The sequence below is a fragment of the Trachinotus anak genome, unplaced genomic scaffold (assembly GCF_046630095.1).
Source record: "Trachinotus anak isolate AG129_WGS33_773 ecotype Australia unplaced genomic scaffold, CSIRO_AGI_Tana_v1 ptg000009l, whole genome shotgun sequence".
Classification (NCBI taxonomy): domain Eukaryota; kingdom Metazoa; phylum Chordata; class Actinopteri; order Carangiformes; family Carangidae; genus Trachinotus; species Trachinotus anak.
In genome coordinates, this window is record NW_027273860.1 from 7,439,641 (window position 1) to 7,460,896 (window position 21,256).

A 21,256-nucleotide genomic window follows, 5' to 3' on the forward strand; every position below is an offset into this window, starting at 1 on the left:
AATGTGCGCGCCTGTCAATGTGTCTGCTCCGGTTTTATTTTCATAAGTTCTGTGTTTCACTTAACGTTACTGAGCAGAAATAAAGACACAGGCAGAGACAGATCTTAGCACAAACATATATATTTATATTGAATGAATCCAGACATTTTTTTTTTTTTTAAATACATCACGTAATTTTATGAGCAGGGTTGATTATTACTAAAGTGGTAAAACATAAGAAAAAATAAATAAGAGCAATTAAAATAAAACTTGAAAATAAAGTAATAATAAAATTACAAATGAGGCTTGGCTCAGGTTGGACTAATCCTCCTCTTTTGCTGATTTCTATTTTGCTCTTTTTGGAATGATGCCAGAAGGCTCCCCAGCATCCCCCGGACCCCGTTTCACTGGTCTGACGGGTGTAGCCTCTAGAAGAACAAAAAACAGACCAATTAGAAATCAACCATACGAAAAGAATAAAAAGTAAAAGTTTGTAATTTATTCTCTGCCTTTTCTCCCAGGTCAACAAACATACGGAGTTGTCTTTCAATCTCCTCCAGCTGCTTCATGTTCTCCTCCATATCTTTTTGTTTTTTCGTCATTTCAGGAGATGTCATGTGTTGTATGTGGTCTTCACGCTCCTTTTCGACCTCCGCTCTCTTTTGCACAGCTGCGCGGTACTGAGTGAGCAGATCTATCCATCCAGAAATAAAGGAGAAAAATTAAAGCACGATCTGACTCAACACACCGACCACAAAAATAAACTTAAAATATAACTATAAGAGATGTCACCTATTTGTTTCCCAGTGGTGTAGTAGGGCTGGGGGAAGGGGGCTCCAAAAACTTTTAATGCGCCAATTGGTGGGGCTTTGTTCTGTTTGCCTCCGAACATGCCCTTGGCACTGACACAGTCCCCCTCCCTGGTCAGTATGGTGGGACACTGCGTGTTGTTCTGCACCACCTGTAAGCAACAGCACATTTAGAGCAACAACAACCACTGGCCAGTTAGTCTATCAGCTCTGTCAGCAAGCATCACTCACCGTCCGTCTGTAGTTGTTTGCAGAGTTCAGGTCATCAATCAGAATAATCTCTCCGAGGATGTTTTTGAACACTGCAAAGTGAGGACAAGCAGAAAACTTTCAGACGTGTTTTAACAAACATAAACACATTGAAACTTATACTATACTACTGAAAAATTTCATTTTCAGAGATTAAAGGGTAATTAAGAGGATATTCCAGATGGCTACTGATACATTTGGTAACTTGAAACCAAATATCTATGTTACATTGAATCATAAATATCCTGAATAAAATGATGCAATAAACTTTTCACCTATGAAAAAAAAAAATCCAGTGACAGATGCCTAAATTCTCCTCCCATGATGGGGCCCCCTGTGAGCGCCCCCTAAAATCCAGTGATTTCCTATGTTGGATCCCAGGTGGAACCATTTACCCAAATCAGGAGTGGCAGGGGCATGAAGGAAATACCCCAACAACAGCAAACACAAAGAGACCTGGGAAGCTTCTAGAAAACCAGAGACCCTGGACTTATGCTATAAAGCTGCAATGAAAAACAACAACAAAAACAACACATAGGCAATGCTATACTGCACAGGGGAAACCCATTCAACGAAGCTCACCTTTGTCACAGCTCTCCTTGTCATTGTGAGCGTAAATGAGGAGGTCTCTGGCATAGACCGGGTTCCCGGGCGGATCAAAGAGCATATGGCCATTTCTTATGTGAGGCAGTGGTCTGGAAGCAATTCAAAGTTTAGCAGAGACTGCAGAGATGATCTGACATTTCGCTCTGAAAGAAGCTAAATCGAACCTTGTTCACTGCTTTGTTTTAAAGGGCCATACTAGTGATGCTAAAAATATAACTCCTTAATTAAAAAAAATCATGTACAGAATAAAATCAGGTACAGTGTAGGACCATGTATGTTCTACTAAATTCATAAAGTTGTTCAATTTTTAGGTGTCTGTCCAATTAGGGATGCAGCTATTGATTATTGCCATTATCGATTAATCTGCTGATTATTTTCTCAATTAATGCAACAGTTATTTGGTCTAAAAAATGTCTTCAAATGTCTTGTTTTGTCCAACCAGAACTCAAATATATTCAGTTTACTATGACATTAAACAGAGAAAGACAGAAAATCACAACAAAGCAGCAGGAACAAGCACAAGTCATCCATTATTAGAATAGTTGCCAATCAATGTCCCATTATGTTATTAATAAGGACTTTGATAATACCAAACATCTAGTTTCAGCTTCTCATTTGTGAGAATTTTTTCTCTCTCATGTGATAACTGCTTGAATATTTTTGTTGCTGAGACAAAACAAGACACATGGAGACATTAGAAATTGTGATGGGCATGTTACACAGTTTTCTGACATTTATAGGCCAAAATTATTAAATCATTATTAATAATTACAAAAATAGACATTGTTAATGGCAGGAAAAATGAGTTCTAAAATCGGAACCTGCACAGCATGATTTGTCGTCAAAACTGGCTAAAACATGCAACACTGAAGGTGTGATCCTTTAAGTCACTGTCATCACCACACAAGCCACACCAAAGAACAGCAGGAAGTTGTTCCCCCCTCTTATATATGATAATAATAATTATAGTCACCCTTTTATGTATAGTAAACCAAAAGGAAAGAAAGAAACTAAGTCTTATATCATAACACGAGAACTTACACACTGTCCATTTCCTACTCGACTCTACTGTCTTGTTTCAAAGCATGCATTCATTTATATAATTCCTCTTTGTCTTCTTAGTTCTTGTTGCTTCGTTTTAGACAGCCTGAGCGATTGCTTGCTCTTCTTGCGGCTCAAGATCTTTAAATTACTGTTGTTGGAAGGTTTGGAGGAGACTATAATCAAAGGCACACAGGAATATCATCAGGAAAGCTACTCTGACGCCAACAACAAAACTGAAATGAATGGTAGTGCATGAAGGTACAGTATGAACAAGGTGTCAGGCCTGATGAACACACACAATATACAGCTTTAAATTGCTGGAATGCAGCTGTCAAACTGAGCTCTTTAGTGTCACAGAAGACCTTGAACTTTATTTATTTGTTTTTTTAATAAAAAAAACCCACACCTGCTATATGATGGCACATGCACGCTGTCAAGGGGCATGACCTGCTGCCGGCCCTGTGTGTCATCATAGATCCTCCGTGCTGCTTCTGTTGTTTTGGTGATGACACAGTCCATGTAACCCCTGATGCACCAGGAGATGACTCTCGCCGCAGCGTCATCCTCCACGTAGGCCAAGTGACCAACCTGCATTCAAAAGGTAAACTTTAAAAACGCACAGCTCTTTGTTGTGCCCTTGTCTTGCCACAAACGACTCAAACTCACACATTAGCCCAAACATAGCTTGCAAACTTGACGTTACCATTCCCAGAACATCCTGCTGCCCCCTGAAGTTGTCACGGATGGAGAAGACTCTTCTGGGGATTTTCAGGATCCTGTCAACGTCTGCAGTCTTCTCTTGTAGGAGTCTGTCAATGTCTGGGATCTAGAAAGAATTAAAAATATACAAATATCAATCTCCCAATGAATAGATATAGATGAGATCAGAGTTTCTACATATACAGAAGTAAAGTGTGGATAGAACTGAAATCTTACAGATGTGGGTTGCGCTATTTCCAGGTTATTTTTGATCAGCACATTTCTCAATTCTGTCTCTTTGACACTTGCACTCAGGCATCGATCTGGTGTGGAAGAAATACTTTCAGTTAGAGAGGATCTGAAACTAAATAATAGAGAGATGAAAACAAACATAATGTCGATTTATTTTAACAAATAACAACACAAAAGAGAGAGAAGATGGAATCCTACCAGTATACATAGTAAGGAGTTGCTTGTAATCATTAAAGAATTCTTTCTGTGCAGCAACACGACCAGTGAGCTCAGTTTTCTTCTTTAACATCTGAGTCATTTTCAGCTGGTTCACTGCATCTAAAAATGGAAACAGACAAACTTTAAAAGGTTAAATAAAGAATAATTGAGATCATCAAACACTCTGCAGATAGTTTTGGTTTTATTTGCTCAAAACTTTTAGAAAACTTTTAAGGTGCTTTATTGGCAGGAAAGTTACAAAAACAAGTTGCCAATGCATCAAAATGTGCAATTTTTAATGCTGTAAATAACACAGTACAATACAAAGTACTTTAAACCTCTAAACATGCACCAGTGTCAGCCCAGCTGCAGGCTTTTCATGTCATACCATTGTAAAAATGGAAGGGAAGCTCAAAATAAGCCAGGGGCATAGGAACCACTGACACTTCAGGTTTGAAGCAGAGGGTGTACACGCTGCCATCCTCACCAGGGCTATTCTCCATGATAGCCAACCTCTGTGGAGAGTAAGAGTACAATTATCATATCTGGGGCCCTTAAATGCCAAAATAAATCTTGTCCTAAGTGGAATAGTTACTCACAGTGATGTGGGCCTTTCCCTCCTCCAAGCTGATATGATATCTGTTGGTTCTGCCTTCAAACAGAGGCAGGTTTTTGCCGCTAGCGCTTGTGATAGAAGCGACCACCTTCCCGACCAGGTCCTGTCCCGCTGGGTTTCCATACGAGTCCTGGAATTGATAAAGGCAATTCAGTTTCAGTTAGGTCAGGCTACATGCACCAGCTGAAAAAACACAGATTTAAAACTCATGTCTAACTGTAAAGCTTGGGTTGCTCCTGCTCTCTTGCAATGAATAAACATCAGTGATGAAAGAATGACAAGCTGCTGCTCAGCTCACCATTATCCTCAGAGTCATGTTCTGCACCAGGGTCCGGTTAGCAATGTCCGTGCAGCAGGAAACGACTGGGGCTGGTGGATGGGAGTCGGGTGCAAGTTTGACAGGCTGATTGGCCACCACATTTATAGTAATCTAGGAGACAGGAAACAGTGCTCATTTCTCTCAGTGTAGCGTCCTACAGCCCTCAACAACAACAACAATAACACCATTAAACAGATGACAGACAACAATGAGGATACCACATTCACATGGTTAGTATAGTGTCCATATGTGCTGAGAGTTTTAGTGTTTGGAAGTAACTTTTAGGTTCAACCAACCTGATCACTGTACAGGACGTTTGTTTTGTCGATGCTCAGAGAAAACTGGATGGTGTGCTTTACAGCACGTTCTGGGATTTCTTTATCTCTGCCAAGAAACACACAAAAACCATACTGAGATATTTACCATACAGACATGACAGTAGTTTCGATCTTCTCACTCTATGTAAGAAACGAAAAAGTGCATTACACAGAATGTCAAACTATTCCTTTAAACATCCTGAAACAACTAAAAAACAACATAACAGAAACAGACAGGATGTGCCAACGTCTTACCTAAAGTGAAAACAGTCTTTCCTTTCATTCTTCATGGGCTTACTACACTTCAGCTCAGTGGCCTAGAGGGAATTAGAAGATTATAACTCAACAAATATTAGTTAATAGAAAAGCAAATAAAAATCAGTGGCGGTCGCTCTGTCTGTTAGCAAATCACTCACCGTCTGTGGAGGTGTTCTTCCTGAAGGCGCTCCCTCCCACAGCCACATGGATACAGCAGCTGGGTTAAAAGTTGTCATCGGCCTACCTTCATCAGACAGCACAGTCACCAGGAACACTAAGAAGAAACACACAGCTGCTCTTAGTTTGATGAGACAAAACCGGTTGCAAAAAATGCAACAAATCAGCTTGTGTCAGAGAAGAAAGCAGAGACACAAATGTAAACCTGGGAATGAGCCTCCAGCAGGAAAGATGGCAGTGGTGTCGTACTCCACTGACAGGCAGACGGGTTTGTTGGGATCAGGTAAAACAGTGAGATTCACCGATGGACCAGGGATGGGTTTGTTGTTGAAGGAACCTTTAAACTCCAGCTGATAGTACCCCCTAGTGGAATAACAGGGTAAAAACACTCTCACTGGTAACTGTGGGACATTATCTATGCCTGATCTCAGAAATTCACTGATTTGAGACATAGCGTATTCATTATTGTTTTATAATTTTAGCTATTCATTATTTTAATATTACTGTTTTTATATATTTGAAAAGGTGACACTCACTTTGGTGCGCTCACACTGGTAACAGCGAAAGAGGCTTTCCCTTCCGCATCCACTTGCGGTAAAGTACCAGCTGTCGTCACCTAAAACAACGAGAAGACCTCATGACATTTCTCCGCTTAGATCATTCTGTCCAAGTTCCTGACTTTTTATAAAGTGTAAATGCGCAGGGCCTGGGCTGTTTGTATTCCTTGTCAAGCTAACCTTCAGCGCTGGTGGTGAGGGACACAATTTAAGCACGACACTCCGGTCTGAAGAAGGGTTTCCCCATTCATCAGAGAGTTGGACGAGAAACGGCATGGGGATGCTGTGGCCATTTACCACCTGCAAAGGCTTGTACATAAAAAAACAAAAAAAAACATCATTTGGGCCTGCTCAACATAAAATACTGTACAACACAACTGTGAGCTAAGAGTACCTAAAGCCTTTCTTACCTGCTCTGGTCCACTGACTAATTTAAGCTGTGCAGGGTTTCCAGCCGTCACTTGAACTTTGATGCGCACCACATATCGCAGGTAAGTGAAGCACATCTCTCTCCAGCCAGGACTCCCACTCTGGAAACGAATTCCTGTCACCTCGACAGAACTATTCCTCTCCTGATTACAACACACAGAGTCAGGATGTTTACGTCAACACAGTGATCACACTCAGATCCCTCACTTCAATAAAATGTTATCATTACAGTATAGTTTAATTTATTGTATAACAATGCATCGTGTTTTATCTTTTAAAAGAAAATTAATCTCCAACTATTCTGACAATTGATTGTTTTTCAAACAAAAGCAAAAAATCTGATGGTATATTTTATTATAGTACATTGAATATTATGGGTTTAGGACTATTGGTCAGAAAAAATAAGACATTTAGTGACATTGGGCTCTAGGGAATTGTGATGGGCATTTTTCTCTATTTTCTAATGTTTCATACACCAGTGAGTAACTGAGAAAATAACTGGCTGATTAACTGATAATGAAATGTGCTGGAGTAAGAATGCAGAAAAAAAAGTACACACAAAACTGAACAGGAAACTTCTTAGTTACTTTTTAAAGGAACCCCCACTTCTCCTAAAAAAAAGTACTCACTCACATTTTCGTAAAAAAACAAAAACAATGTGTAGCACAAAATATTTGTGGCTATATATCCTATGTGGTGGTTTTTCCCAGATCTCGCCAAGCTCCAGGACTTAAAGCTGCAACTATTAAAACCAAAACTAAATCAGGACCCCAATCTGACACATTTACCACATTTGGAGAATTTCACTCAATTCTGGTTTATTTGCAACAAAGCATGTACACAAATAACCCCTGGGCCATCTGGTTTCAATGAAAAGAAGACCATGAAGGGTTATTTTTTTTAATTCAATATCTGCCCAGTCTCCTTCGCTCCATCCTAAACCACACTAGGTCTTGGTGACCCAGCCAAGGTATTGTTGTTACAAAACTGGAAGTTTTGGTGTCAAGGCATTATGATCACGTAAGCCACTTGCTTGCTTCATAGCTTAGTTGTAACGAATTCAAACAAACTTTACTGTAGATGGGCGCACTGTTTGGCCATCGCCAACACACTGTCTTCTAATGAGAACTGCTGGCAGTCGCACAAAGCCCTTACTCCACCTGAAAATTTATAAGCAGATAGGAATTTCCAGGCAATTAATCTAAGCTCATCTACTGTGGTCATCTTTTAATCTTAGGAGGGGTTCCTTATCAGTGCAGTTGTGCAAAGTGCAAAGTTTTATTAGCTAACTCTATCACGAATGTATCCTGCACTGGACTATTTTATGGCTAGGACAGAGTTAGGACAGACGGAAGTGAGGAGGTCAGGGTGCAAAAGAAAGTAGTTATTTTAATTGATTAAAATTATTAAATAATAATTCCTTTCATCTCTGAATTTTAAGTCAAGTTTATATTTAAATGTGACTATCTCTGTTCCTACCAGCCATATAAAGGCGATGGCCGATTTGTCCAGACCCTCAGCTTCCACAGTCATGTGGTTCACGCAGATAGAGGTTAGCGCCTCGGTTGCATTGTCATACCTGTCCACAAGCTCCAAGTCTGTATGAGGAAAAAGTTGCGTGTCATCTAATGTGAAACTGTAAAAAAAATACGATTTGTGTGCGATCAGGTTCGTACTCACTGATGATTTCAGAGGGGATTTCACCCAGCTTCACTTCGATTTGGGACGGAGTTGATTTTAGCCGATATGGTTCATCTGGATGAGGTCTACAAATAATAATAATAAGTAACAATGCAGACTCAGTCAGGAGACAGTTAGCTTAGCCTAGCATAAAGCTTGGAAACCCTCCCTTTCCAGTGTCAATGCTAAGCTAAGCTAGCCAGCTGCACTTCTGTAGCTTTATATTTAGTGTACAGGCATGAGAGTGGTATTGATCCTCTAATTTAAATCTTGACAAAAAGCAAATAAGCATGTTTCCCCAAAATGAACTTTTCATTTGAGCTTGCAAACACTGAGTCACAGCTTTGAGTGGCTTACATTATAGTAAAGGAGATGGACACATTCTGGTCTTGGAAGGACACCTGGTAGAAGCGTTCTTCCTGCACCTGCGTAGGGACCGTTATATCAGGCAGCTTCCCCTGCATCAGAGCTTCCACATCTACTTCGCTTTTCCAGTTAATCTGAAACACAAACACAGTGAATGATGAAAGGTCAGTGTCAGTGTTCGGATACAATGACTCCTAAATGTCTGATTCATTGCAGCAAATAATTTTTTTTATTCAAATCCCCACACACAAAAACCATGGGAGTTTTTCCATCTAAAAGCAGTTCTGAAATTTGCAAAACAAGTATCTCCATAATATGAGAGGATACAATAAACACAACAGGAATACAATGCATTTTATACGCCAGGCACACCTTGATCATAGAAGCTATTTCAGCAGTGAGAGGGACCACTCTGCCAGCCTCATCATACAGCTTATAGAACAGGTTCTCCAGCGAGCCTCCGGCCACCCATTCTATCTTCTCATCGTTCTTCAGCACCAGATCCTGACTGCAGAGCTCTATCAGAGAGACTCTTGTGCTGGGCATCACCTTCAGCTCCCTCACAACCATCGCTATGCCCTTCTGACTCTGGTAGAAAATCAAAGACAGAATGGAGACATTTTGAACAAAGTTTTAATCAGAGAATGTTACATTAGACAAAAAGCTATAAGTGCTTTTAAAGGGTTTTTACTTACAGGCATCTCAAACTGAACTTGGATAATTTGTGGTTCTCCCTTGATTATTTTCAGGTTTATGGGCTCTGTCAAAAGCTGCCCTGCTCCTGTTGTGCTGCAGTCAACTACTGCTGGTTGATGCCCCTGGACCTGGAAATCCACAAAAGGAGGGGATGAGGACAAAACAAAAGACACAATAAATAATTTATTCATTTTTAATCAAAGGTAGAAAGATAGAAGATTAGAAATCTAATCTTGCACTCAGAGCAAAACCTGAGACATTTTATAATCTCAGGCACAGTACTAAAGTGGTTCAAGCAATACCTTGACAGGATCTATTTTGTCTCCAACAGTAATTATGCATCTGAGCAGACCATGATGTGTGGAGTTCCCCAAGTCTCAATCTTTGGTCCTCTTCTATATGACATTTACATGTTTCTATTAGGCTGCATTATACAAAACAACCACATTAACTATCATAACAATGCAGACTACATCCAAAATTTACCTGTCTCTGTCACCAAGTAATTATAGTCCCAGAGATTCTCTCTGCACGGGCATTAAACAAATCAGTGATTGGATGTGCTTGAACTTCAGCTAAATGCAGATAAAAACTCAGATAAAGGTCTTTGGTGCAAAAAACCCCATCTTGCCCTCCTATTTTGTATTTATGTCCCTGTTCTTAACCTTTTCCATTTACTTAAAAAAAAAAATATTCTCTCTATTTTAATACATAATGCACAGTATTTCAATTGCCTTTGTGTGTAAAATGTGCTATACAATACACCTTCCTTTGCCTTTGAGGACTATGACAAAATGTATGTCATGATTTCTAAGTATGAAGTTTTCTGTATAAATTACATCAGTTCCTTAAAACATAATGAATCAAACTAAAATGTCTGTTACCAAAACAAAGGCAGAGCAAACAACTTTGTCTTTCCTGTCGTCTGTTAAAAGGACTAAAATACCATTCATCAAGATTTAATGGTTCCTATTGGGAGTTTTTCCTGAGCCGGTAAACACACAAGATAAACCCAGGAGACCAGGAGACACACGAGACCAACAGTACTGTGATGAGACAAACAGCCTCTTGCTGAACCAGAAGAACTGAAATACTGTTGTAAGAACAGACACCACATTTTTCAGTCCAATATATGTAACAGGGCGCTGAATTACAGTCTGAAAATGAAATCAAAATGATCCTTTTGTAACACACATTTACACACACACACACACACACACACACACACACACACACACACACACTGGTTTCCAAGCAACTGCACACCCATACCTTGCAGTGAACTATCTGCTTGGGGTGAGCAGTGATGTTTCCAGCCTCATCATGAATTTCAACATTAAACTTGACAGGGTTTCCATTCTCCACTATGATTGGGTTTTCTTCTGTCTTCACATGGAGGGAATGTGGATTACCTGAAAAACATCACAACTGCATCTGAGAAACTATTGAATGATTGGGAGAGAAATATTCACCAGGGCCAGAGAGCTGCACCATTCACATTCACAAATACACACAAACAGACTTCTGTGTGAGATGTAATATACATTAGGTTTTAGTTAAGCAAAGTGAACAGTCCCTGCTATGCATTTATTTTTATATCGTTTCTCTCTCCTCCTTCTGTGGAAATGTAATCTCATGCAACTTGGTCACATTATATTCTGAAACACATCCTCTGCAATGTTTCTAAAGTAAAAAAAGTCTTCATCAAATCTTTGCCATTTTCAAACAATTCCCTCTCAGAGGTTCTCATTATGAATTACATGAGAGCTAATTTATTGTTCTAAATTGATAAATGCTTTCTTACCAGGGAGAAGACTGATCTTGATAGTCTGTGTGTCCTTTTTCAGGCCAGGCAGGGTCACCTTTAGATCCTGTGTCTGCAAAATAAAATATAGAATTATTTTAATACATTAGCAAAATTTAGGTTCTTGTTTAAAACCAAAAGTGCATATAAGCAGGTATTTCCATCGTGGGTAAACCCACTATAAAAGGCAATAAGCTGCTCCTGTAAGTGCCTGAGCCTCTGTGTGAGACACTTCAATCAGTGATTGTGTTAAAACATATATGTAACATAAATTTTCTAACCTTGGATCGTTGGTAATTCAGGACTTTTCCTCTTGCTTTGACACCTTTTATGGTGTACGTGGTCCCTCTGGTGTCCACTGCCTCATAGCTCACAACCAGGTCACTAAATAATCACAGTGATAATCATAATGTCACAACAACTGCCACATCCAAAAATGAAAGACATGACAGGTTTTTTGGTAAACCTTTTGATGTCTTAGCTGCTGAATGACACATGTTTACTTAAGCTTACAAACAGTTACAAATAAAGTGGAGTAACTCACCTGCATTTGAGCTCAGGCTGGAGATTGGGAGGAGCTGTTGTCAGGTTGCCATATCGATCTTTTAGCTGCAGAGGAATGTCAAATGGAACCCCTACATGAAGAGTTGAGTTCACTGTATCCATAACAAAACTCTCAGGATCACTCTCTGAGAGGGAGAAAAGAAGAAGTGTTTGATTAGGATATTCAGAAAGGTTAATGAACATGACAGTAAACTCTCTGTGCTCCGGTTCTCCTTACCTTTGATGGTCAACTTGAGCTTGTAGCTTGGGAGGTCTCTGCCTCCAAAGACAGTGGCCTTACTTTCATTTATCACAGTCTGGAGAATCAGCGTATACCTCCCTGGTTTGGTCAGATTCTCTACAATGGGTGAAAAAAATTATTAGATGATCTTTCAGCAGATAAAAAACACACCATCCAAAAAGTAACTAAAAAAATTACATTAAAAAAATGTACCATTTTTGTTGAACCAGAAACCCCAGTTTGCTGAATACTGCGCCACAAGATTGACAGGCCGTGCATTTGCTTGAGCATCTACATATGAAAGGAAACTAGAAGTCACTGCAGAAACAAACACTGTCACAAACTCTACACCAAGAAGCTGAATAACAAACAAACAGAAAGAAGGGCCAGAACAAAGCAGAGCTGAAAATTTTAGTCTGTCAGAGAAAATTAAGTGACAACCATTTTTTGAGTGAAAATGGCCAAAACTCTTTGGTTGCAACTTTACAAATGTGATTTGCTGCTTTTTTGTGATCTAACTGTATCTTGAGGGTTTAGAGTCTGGGTAAAAAAAACGAAAAAAAGGAATAGTGGATATTTCAACTTGTACTCCAGGAAATTGTAAAAGGTATTTTTTTCATAGTCTAAGTAATTAAAGAGACTGTAACAATAACAATATAACAATTAACAATAAATAAAAAAGGTAAATTATTTTCACCGTCAATTTGTTAACTTACTAGTGCTAATGACTTAAATGTCAAAAAGTAAAATACAACATTGAACTTTTACAAATCAAACCATCTTATTTAACCTTCAGTAAACTGAGGACTGTTTCTTTTGTCACAGAGATGTTCTTACCCTGCTGAACTACTGTCATCTTAACACACAGCTTTATCACTGTCGACTGGCCCACTGTTGGGATCCTGGATATCGACTCTCCCACCTTGTTGAGAATCTCGATTTTGAGCGGCCCTGAAATGTCAAAGTAAAAACACATGTTTTTCGGTATTACCACATTTCAATGCAAACTGATGACTGGTATGTGAACTAGCGTGGTGTGCAGACAGTGCAGCATTTTACCTAATGGAGTCCCAGCTGGCCGGACATCATCCTCTGACCACGGGTTACTATCTGGCCACTCCACTTTTAGTGTATGTGGAAGCCTGGAAGTAAATATAATTTACTCTAGTTAGTTTAGTGTCATCAGGCTTAAACTACATTATCTGGACAGGAAAATAAACACAACTGATAACACCTACATAACCACTGAATCACATCTAAAAATGCTGATTGATGCTTGTGCTGTGTAAAGGTGCATATGGTACATATTAGATGCTAGATGCTAAGAGCATTTTACGCAGCTGCTCACTCACTTGGCGAAGTCATTTTCAATGTTTTTCTTGATGGCTTCTTCAGTTGTGATCCTGTCGATCTTGGAAATGGGTATGATCTTGGTCTTGTCATAAAGTTCTTTGGGTTCCTGGGAAGCAGATTTACTTGTCAATCTCATGTAAAATAAAAAACTCAATTGATAGGAAGTACTGTTCGCAATATGTCAATGTATCATATCTGCTTTCAAAAAAACCTTTATTTATTAAAGTTTTTAAATGTGATAAATCTAATTTACACTAACATCAGTCCAAGCACCAAGAGGAAGCACAACTTCCTCCCTCTACATCCTCTGCATCCTCTGTCTAATTGGCCATAGTGCATGTCACAGATTTTCAGTGGGTTCAGGTCCAGAGTTTTGTTTGGCCACTCAACATGTTTGGACAGACGTTTGTCCCACATTCACTCAAATGTTTGCTTGGTTAGGTACAATGGCTTAGTCTCATATTCAAGAGGAAGTTGAGTATGATGGTATTACCCAAAAAACCCTAGATTCTTATATTATAAGACGTTAATCTCCAGGATATAATTTCAGGGTGAAATCAAGTCATTTGCCTCCAATTTTAGGATTTATGTTTTCAAAGATTTATTAAACTGACTTTTACTTTGTCTAAAGAGACAGTGAAATAAAAAGACAGAAATAAAAAAAACCCTGAAGCAGACATACTTTTATAACTTTTTCTAAAAAAACTCCATAATTCCTTTCTTACCAGACACACTTCAACCAGCCCCCCGGTGGCAAAGACATCTTTCTCATGATCTCCATACAGCAAAAACCGAACCACAGTACCATGATGAATGGGTTGTGTTTTCAGAGACTTCACCTGTATGAAGAAGTGAGTAGGCATCAATGTACATTAGAATACAGAATAATCAGAATACATATATGTACACATACACAGTACATTCAGAAAAAACTAAACAAAGAGATGCTCACAAGTTGGCCTGTTTTGTATGTTTTGCCGTCCCATTCGATGGAGGAGAATGTCGCCCAGGGGTGCTGCATTTTCTTAGTGGGCTCGTCTGTTCGTGTTATGGTCCCCTTGAAGCCCCGGAACTTCACTTGCTTGTCCAGTTTCATGTGACAGTTGTATAGCCACTCTGTGAACTCCTTCTGAATGTGACGTTTTTTTACCTGTGAAAAGTTTCAGCTCCTTAATTCAAAGAAATGGCTTGAAGCTGTATTAAGAGAGAGTTCTGACTTCTAGGACTGTAGGAATTGGAGCAATAATTATATTATGTTTATTATGATGTTATATCCCATATTATGTTCACTGAGTTAAGTTAGCCAATGCCTAGGAGAGAAACTTACACCTATTGCCAAATGTACTCAGTGTGGGTTGTTATCATGTACCAAGCTATTAGAGCATTGGCCAACCATGCCAATGTAATGACTTCTTGGCCGAGCACACCAACGTTAATGACTCATGTTGGCTGAGTGTGCCAACATGATGACTTACTGTATGTTACCAGCTACTCATTAGAGAGCTAGCGGAGCAACGGTTAGAGCATTGGCGGAGCAACCATAGGGCAACAGTTGGGCTTACAGATGTAATAGAGCATGACAAATGTATTTTCAAGTGCATTGCTGTTCTTTTTAAAAATGTGCAGTAAAGCCCCTTCGGAGATAAGGGAGCCAGCTGATGGCAGCTATGGGGGTTCAAACTAAGGTTATGTGACACCAATAGGATGAACATGCAAGATGAGTGAGGATGTAGCTGGACACCATTAGTAATTGTCACAAAAGGTAAAGAGCTGCCAAGAAGGCGAAGTCGGCTGGAGGATGTGCAGAACAGTTTGGAAATCAGTCTGGACCAGGACAGGCTCGGGTTTGTGACTTGTTACAAGGAATAAACTCTACTGCATTAAACCCTGAAGGTCTTCAGTGCCTTTCTGAACATCTTTTTGACTCCTTTAAGTACATTCAAGAGACTTTTGTTACATGTTAGTGTAGAAGCCCAGAGTCATATCTGGCCCGGATTTTGATCTTCATTTTACACAACAGGAGGAAGAAAGAAGAACAATCTTGTGTTTGACATAATAAAACCTTGTAAACAAATGATAGCTTTATTACACATCTAGCAGAAAGAAGAACACGAGGATTTTCTTAGTGTCATTTTCAGTCGTGGCCAGAGTCCAATATTCACAGGTGTTTCAACCCTGCCATCAAATAACTAATTAGTATGTATTGTGAATGCACATAATCACCTGTCCATTAACAACGCATGTGAAGATAGTGTCCTTGCTCTTCACTTTCATCGCCAGGTCCATGAAGGTGAGCTTGTTCGTGGTGACCTGGAATCTGTCATCAGTGAAAAGCACCCCTGAAAACCGACTGTAACACTCTTCAGGCACCTTCGCTCCTTTATTGGGCCAAGTGCACCACTCAAAGCTGTAACAGATGGACAACAAGACACGAGAAGAAATGGGTTTATTTGCTGTCTTGCTGGGAGTTAAATGAGAAGATTATATGCTTAATATGGAGCTGGAGCTCCAGCAATTTTATGGCAGTCTATCAAAAAGTTGTTTGGTTTTATCAGTCTGAACCAAAGTGTTGGACCAAACAGCTGCTCTTACTGTCTATTTTCTAATTATTACCCCTTTTTCTTTTAAAATTAAAATGGAAAAAATAATGGAACAAATTAATTAAAGTATTTACTCATCAACAGTGGTGTAAGGTATGAGCCGTCCATTCCAGAAACACTCAAAGATCGGCCTCTTTCCTCGTGCCTGATGCTGGACTCCAGACTCATTATCATCTTCATCCTTAGGAGATGCTGATAAACAAAGGGCCAGAATAAGATGCACAATTTGATCCAATGCTGAGATATGTCATAAAGTATGTTCAATATCTAATAGTTTGAATACCTTGCACAGCCAATGGGTCGGCAGGGTAAGTCTCACTGTCATAAAGGAAGGGATGATACCGAATGACTCCCTCCACTGTGCCACTTTCTTGTGCAGTGGTGGCCTTAAACTCAAACGTGTCTGCAGAAGCATTTATGTACAGAGTCTGCATGTCATCATCAACTTCCCTGAGCTTCATCACACGGGGGCATCTGGGAGACTTTTCCCGCATGGTGACCTGATTCAAAGAGAAGAGTCAAAATGGTAGTCGAGCCATAAGCAGTACGTGGAGAAGTAGATGTCACTCTATGATCACTTAAACTGTGGAAGACCAACAGCCTCACCTGAATGTCAATTTTAGAGAGATCGGAGTTTGTACAGCTGCGACTCAAGTCATTTCCATTGACTCCATGGATGTAGTAGTGATATATGTGACTAAAATATGGACAAAAAAATCTTAATATGAACTCACTCAAATCGGACCACGTGTGGCCTGTAAAGACTTTTGATTATACTTGGGATGGTGTGGTTGAATGAACTTACGCTAGCTCTCTGGTCCACTTTGCAAAATCCTCTTTCAAAAAGGTGATATGCTCAGGCTTGACTCCCGTAATGACCACAGCTGTGAAGCTTTCCTTTCCATTTTCCTCAGCGATTAATTCACGGAGGAAGCGCTCATTTCCATTGACATGTGAAAAGTCACCAGGCTGCAGGAGGAGGATGAAACGTCACACAGATGACAGACAGCAAGAAGAGAGCTCCACAGTACCTGTTATAAATCACAATCACCAACAAATACATTCACTTAATCTGAACAGAGGCTTTTAACATAGAGCGTTTACCTTCCTGTTTGTGATGATCCCACTGTAAATATCCTCTTTGTTCTTCTCTTTTCTCTCAAATTCCTCCTTCGACAGAACAAGATCATGAACATCTGGGGAGCCCACTGGTTTGCTGATCATCTGGTAAATAGAAAAAAAAATTGCAGTCTCTATTATACCTGCTTTTTAATTTGAAAAATGACTGAAAGGACAAAGCAATTTTCCAAATACCATATTCATCAGAAAGACCACGATTATAAGAAAATCAATCACAGATTCACACATCCTACCAGTGCCTCCTTTCAGGATTCACTAACTCTTATAGATGTACTAGAAACAGCGTTGCAAACACTCGCTAGCCTGGCAACCGTACCTGCCAACACTCCCGTTTTTTCCAGGCGTCTCCCGTATTTCAAGGAAATTTCTGGCAAGTTGCCAGATTGTGTATTAAACACAAGCTAGACACACAATTCACTCATGTACATATAATTTTATCCCATCTGTTACCACAACCTGGCAACCCAGATGTATGTTATGTATATCATTTGCATATTTACTTTAAACCCCCACCCTGAAAAAAAATAAAATACCCTGTGCTTACCCTGGTTGAGTCTCCAATGAAGAAAACAGCCTGTTTTCCTCCAACTCCAAAGTAGGATATGTCACTGTTGAGACTCCGAGGGACAGGATCAGGCCGAACATACCCCTTTTGCTTACTGCTGTAAAGGCAAAACAAAAACTAGAATTACAGCTTCATGGTTGTATGCCTTCGTCATATACAACATTAACCATTTGTGTGTAATTTTGGCATAACTGTGCTGTGTGAATTCTTGAGTCAGGGCTAAAAACGTGTGGTCAAAGTGACCTTGACCTGTGACCATCAAAATCTAATCAGTTCGTTCTTAAGTCCAGTGAAGGTTGATTCCAAATTTGAAGAAATTCCCTCATAGCGTTACTGAGCTATTGTGTTCACGAGAATGAGACGGGCAGACAGACACCCCTCAAACATAATGCGTCCGGCCCTGGCTGTCTCTGACGCATTAGCATCAAAACAGAAAAATAATTTCGTTCAGAACTAAAGGATGTTGTACTGGAGGCATAGCTTGGACAATCACATCTAATTTGAAGCTTCAAAGTAAAGCACACCAACCTTGCAAATGTGCTGTTTTCCCTGTTAAATTTAGACAGTCTGTACACTGCCCAGTTATTGAGCTGCTTAGACGTCATCCCACATCCATTATCCAAAACAATCACTGCAGGCTTCCCAAGACTTTCATCAAAAAGCTGGAAAACAGAAAAGAGAAGAAGGCACAGACTTCTTCCTCCACTCTGGACATGACATTAATGGTAAACAAATATGCAAAAGGTTAGGATGAAAAATATGTTTTTATAAATTGTATCCAACCATTCGTATCTCTATTGTCCTCGTTCCTGTGTTTTTAGCTGTGGCTGAAAGAGCATTGTCGATCAACTCAGCAAGTGCGTAAGCTGTAAAAAAACAAACAAAAAAAAAGTAGGACTATGAGTGACGCTACGCAGCTTAATCTCTCTGTCCATCTTGAAAATACTAAGTTGACTATTTAATGATTTATGTTTAAATCACATAGGCACTTACGTAATGAATTCTTCCCCTCACTAGAGTAGTACTCATACGTGCCACACTGGGTCAATGTATCATAATGAGGCCTAAACATGATGTGCTCCTTCATTGCCACTGGAAGAGCTTGGTCCTCCCTTTGCAGCAAGTAGAGGGTACTGCCATGCTGAAGCTCCTCTACAATAAAAAAGAGACAACCGCTGTCAAATTCGGAAAAAAAAAAAAAATCAGCGAAACTTGGTGCACAGGTGATGACGTTTACAGTATAAATTAACTATAGTTTGAAATTTATTTGTTTTCTTTTCTCATCTATATTTTTTGGAAGCATTTTAGCACTAACAAGGACCGATTTACTCACCAAATTTGTCATAATCCAGGACGGCTCTATCGGTTGTAGCCAGCACAAATATTTCATGTGGATGGATTGCAAATTTCTGTACAGAAAAATTTTGAAAGTGAGTACCAGTTGTTATTTTTTTGTGTTAGAGCTGAAACAATCAGACATTTGTTAACGCCACTTGGGACTTTTGAAGACCATAGTGAACATTTCCCACAATTTTCTGATACTTCATAAACAAAACGACTATTGAAAAAAAAAGTCATCAGATTAATTGATAATGAAACATTATTAATTCGACACAGAAATATATTTTCTGAATTACTGTTTCAGTCTGTCCCTGGAGTCCATAGTATTTTTAAGCATTAATTAATGACGTCTTTATTCATATTTAAGAAATGAATTCCTTCATATGCCGATTCAGATGGCTTCCGGGTCTGAAGTATAAATATGGTGTGGTGCATTTTAGTAACCAACCAAAGATGTATAACCATAAAATATATAAAATGTAACTATTACAATGCATATAATAAATAAACTAAGATATATACTCTGAGTGTGTTGACAGAATGCATGTAACAAGTAAGCTAAAACATAAACTAAGATGTATACCTTGTGTGTGTCCACAGGGCACATGTGGTGAGTAAGCTCAGTGGTGAACCAATGCTAAATTAGGAAAATGGGGCTGATTTGGAAACTCCAAGACAAGAACCTGGAAATAATGGTGGAAAAATTCCCCAATAAAGAAAAGAAGGGGATGCCCTGAGGAATCAACCCCACAATAGGTGCAGACTCCTCAGGGCATCTTAAGAGATGTTTATGGGATCCCAGTTCACTGTCTGTGTTCATGAACCATTCTCAGTTTGCTGTACCTCACACAAAGATCAGTAAATCTTGAGAATCATACGCTGCATTGTCTCCATGCGTTTGACGACTCTTGAGTGTTTATTGGCTTCTCTTGGTAAAAGAAATATTGTAATAGAATGTAAGTGTCGCGAAAGACCTGAAGACCCATTGGCCTTGTCTGAAGAAGTTTGCCGCAAGAATGGATTGCAAAACACAGGGAGATGTACAGTCATGACTTGAAAGTCACCTCAGTGGAATGGCACACGGCCAGAACACTCCCTGGTTTCCTTTAGGCAAATTAAGAGATTAACAAGCACATCTGGTTCAAACTAATACAGTAAACCAGTTAAACCAGTAAACGTGTTTTAAAGAAGTATCATTTTATAATAATTTTGGAGGAAGTGGTTTGTGATGCTGTGGACTTATCTTGGTAAGATGTGCTTCCAATACCATTTATATCAATTCCACAGCACCATACATTACAAAATAACCATGAAGTTGCATCAACATATCTCTAAAAACCGTTTCAACAAAAACAGAACATCATAACCTTCTTGGAGGTAGGATTTATTGCTGTACTCTTGTATTGGACTGCATTAATTAGCCCTTGTGCTGTTTATCAAGAAAAAAAAAAAATCAATCTCAATCTAAATATTTTTGGCAAAAAATAAAAAATACATTTAATGGTACCTTATGCTTCTAGAAGAATCCTATGGACATTTTTGATTCTTTTCTGATGATTTATAGACCAAACTCTTCATTGAATAATCAGAAAATCGTTCGCAATTACTGAATCACTGAAAGTGACACTTTAACAATGCTTGTTTTGTCCAATAATAGTACAAACCTCAAAATTATTGAAAAGAGATTTCAATTATAAATACATTTCATTGAAAAAGCAGACAAGTACAAATATTCGAAATGTTGTACTTACGTGCAGTAGGCTACTTATATTTAACCTCTTCTAATGTCTTTGACCAAAATATAAGTGAAAAAAAAAATATATAATAAAATAATAAAGTTGAAGACTGTTGATAACTGCTATGCAAAAAGCACACCTTTCAGGTAAGGGTAGTGAAGCATTAAGATTAATGCAATGAAACAACATTTAAATACAAAATCAACCACAAACCCCAAATTTAAATTTAAAAAGAGTCAAATAAAGTTAGATAACATTGCCTTGTGCAGAATTTGGAGAAAGGCATTGAAGTCCAAACCCTGTGAGTCCACCGTGGCTCTGCTAACTTTTTTGTTTTCGAAGCGGCAGTCATAAACACGGATGTGTTTCGGTGCAGCACCGACATGCTGAACCCCCGCGTTGAACATTTTCTGACCTACGACCGCATCAAATTTTTGCGGCCGTTTCTTCGCTGGATTAAATTTGATAATAGTTGGTCTTTTCCTGCAGACTAAACAACAGTGTCACTTCCCTTGCAACCTTATTTCACGCCCCCCTCAGGTCCTTCGTGTTGCGTTCGCAAATTTCGTTCAAACCGCAACTACGACCAACCGACGAACCAAGCTTGTCTTCCCACAAACTGTGGTTTCACAGAAAATGCACTACTGTTCACTGGTCAAAGTGAATACATTCCCTTCAGCTC

At 39.2% G+C, this 21,256-nt stretch overlaps 1 protein-coding gene across 4 annotated transcripts; it reads right to left on the reverse strand.

The window, feature by feature from the left end:
- Window positions 1-102: 102 nt before the first annotated feature.
- smchd1 (structural maintenance of chromosomes flexible hinge domain containing 1) lies at window positions 103-21,119 on the reverse strand. 4 transcript variants are annotated; one of them, XM_071484928.1, is made up of 47 exons: window positions 20,835-21,097; window positions 18,831-18,906; window positions 18,491-18,649; window positions 18,281-18,363; window positions 18,026-18,159; window positions 17,477-17,591; window positions 16,897-17,016; window positions 16,598-16,761; window positions 16,399-16,489; window positions 16,076-16,292; window positions 15,867-15,984; window positions 15,416-15,599; window positions 14,145-14,342; window positions 13,918-14,031; window positions 13,192-13,298; window positions 12,899-12,981; window positions 12,677-12,790; window positions 12,053-12,130; window positions 11,837-11,956; window positions 11,600-11,744; window positions 11,337-11,439; window positions 11,056-11,128; window positions 10,524-10,663; window positions 9,251-9,379; window positions 8,928-9,143; window positions 8,547-8,689; window positions 8,190-8,275; window positions 7,989-8,107; window positions 6,491-6,652; window positions 6,261-6,389; window positions 6,060-6,139; window positions 5,729-5,886; window positions 5,505-5,620; window positions 5,344-5,405; window positions 5,068-5,155; window positions 4,751-4,882; window positions 4,436-4,582; window positions 4,225-4,351; window positions 3,837-3,956; window positions 3,624-3,709; window positions 3,391-3,513; window positions 3,094-3,275; window positions 1,620-1,732; window positions 1,020-1,090; window positions 772-940; window positions 515-673; window positions 103-407 (listed from the first exon to the last, which is right to left on the reverse strand). In XM_071484928.1, exons 1-47 carry the CDS (start codon window positions 20,979-20,981, stop codon window positions 325-327), a joined length of 5,883 nt encoding a protein of 1,960 aa, XP_071341029.1. In that variant the 5' UTR covers window positions 20,982-21,097; the 3' UTR covers window positions 103-324. The 4 variants fall into 4 exon arrangements, with proteins under 4 accessions (XP_071341029.1, XP_071341028.1, XP_071341030.1 ...); XM_071484927.1 differs by having other exon boundaries at window positions 17,477-17,594; XM_071484929.1 differs by lacking the exons at window positions 103-407; window positions 515-673; window positions 772-940; window positions 1,020-1,090; window positions 1,620-1,732 and adding an exon at window positions 2,691-2,860 and having other exon boundaries at window positions 17,477-17,594; window positions 20,835-21,118.
- Between the last annotated feature and the right edge of the window lie 137 nt (window positions 21,120-21,256).

Bases quoted from the DNA above. Each gene is read 5' to 3' on its own strand.
- smchd1 (XM_071484927.1), bottom strand. From the start codon at position 20,981: ATGTTCAACGCGGGGGTTCAGCATGTCGGTGCTGCACCGAAACACATC. The intron at 9,144-9,250 runs GTAAGTAAAAAC...ATTTTCTACCAG, and splicing joins AAGTTCAGTTTGAGATGCCT to AGTCAGAAGGGCATAGCGAT. The intron at 1,733-3,093 runs GTGTGGGTTTTT...AATTGCTTCCAG, and splicing joins CATGTGCCATCATATAGCAG to ACCACTGCCTCACATAAGAA.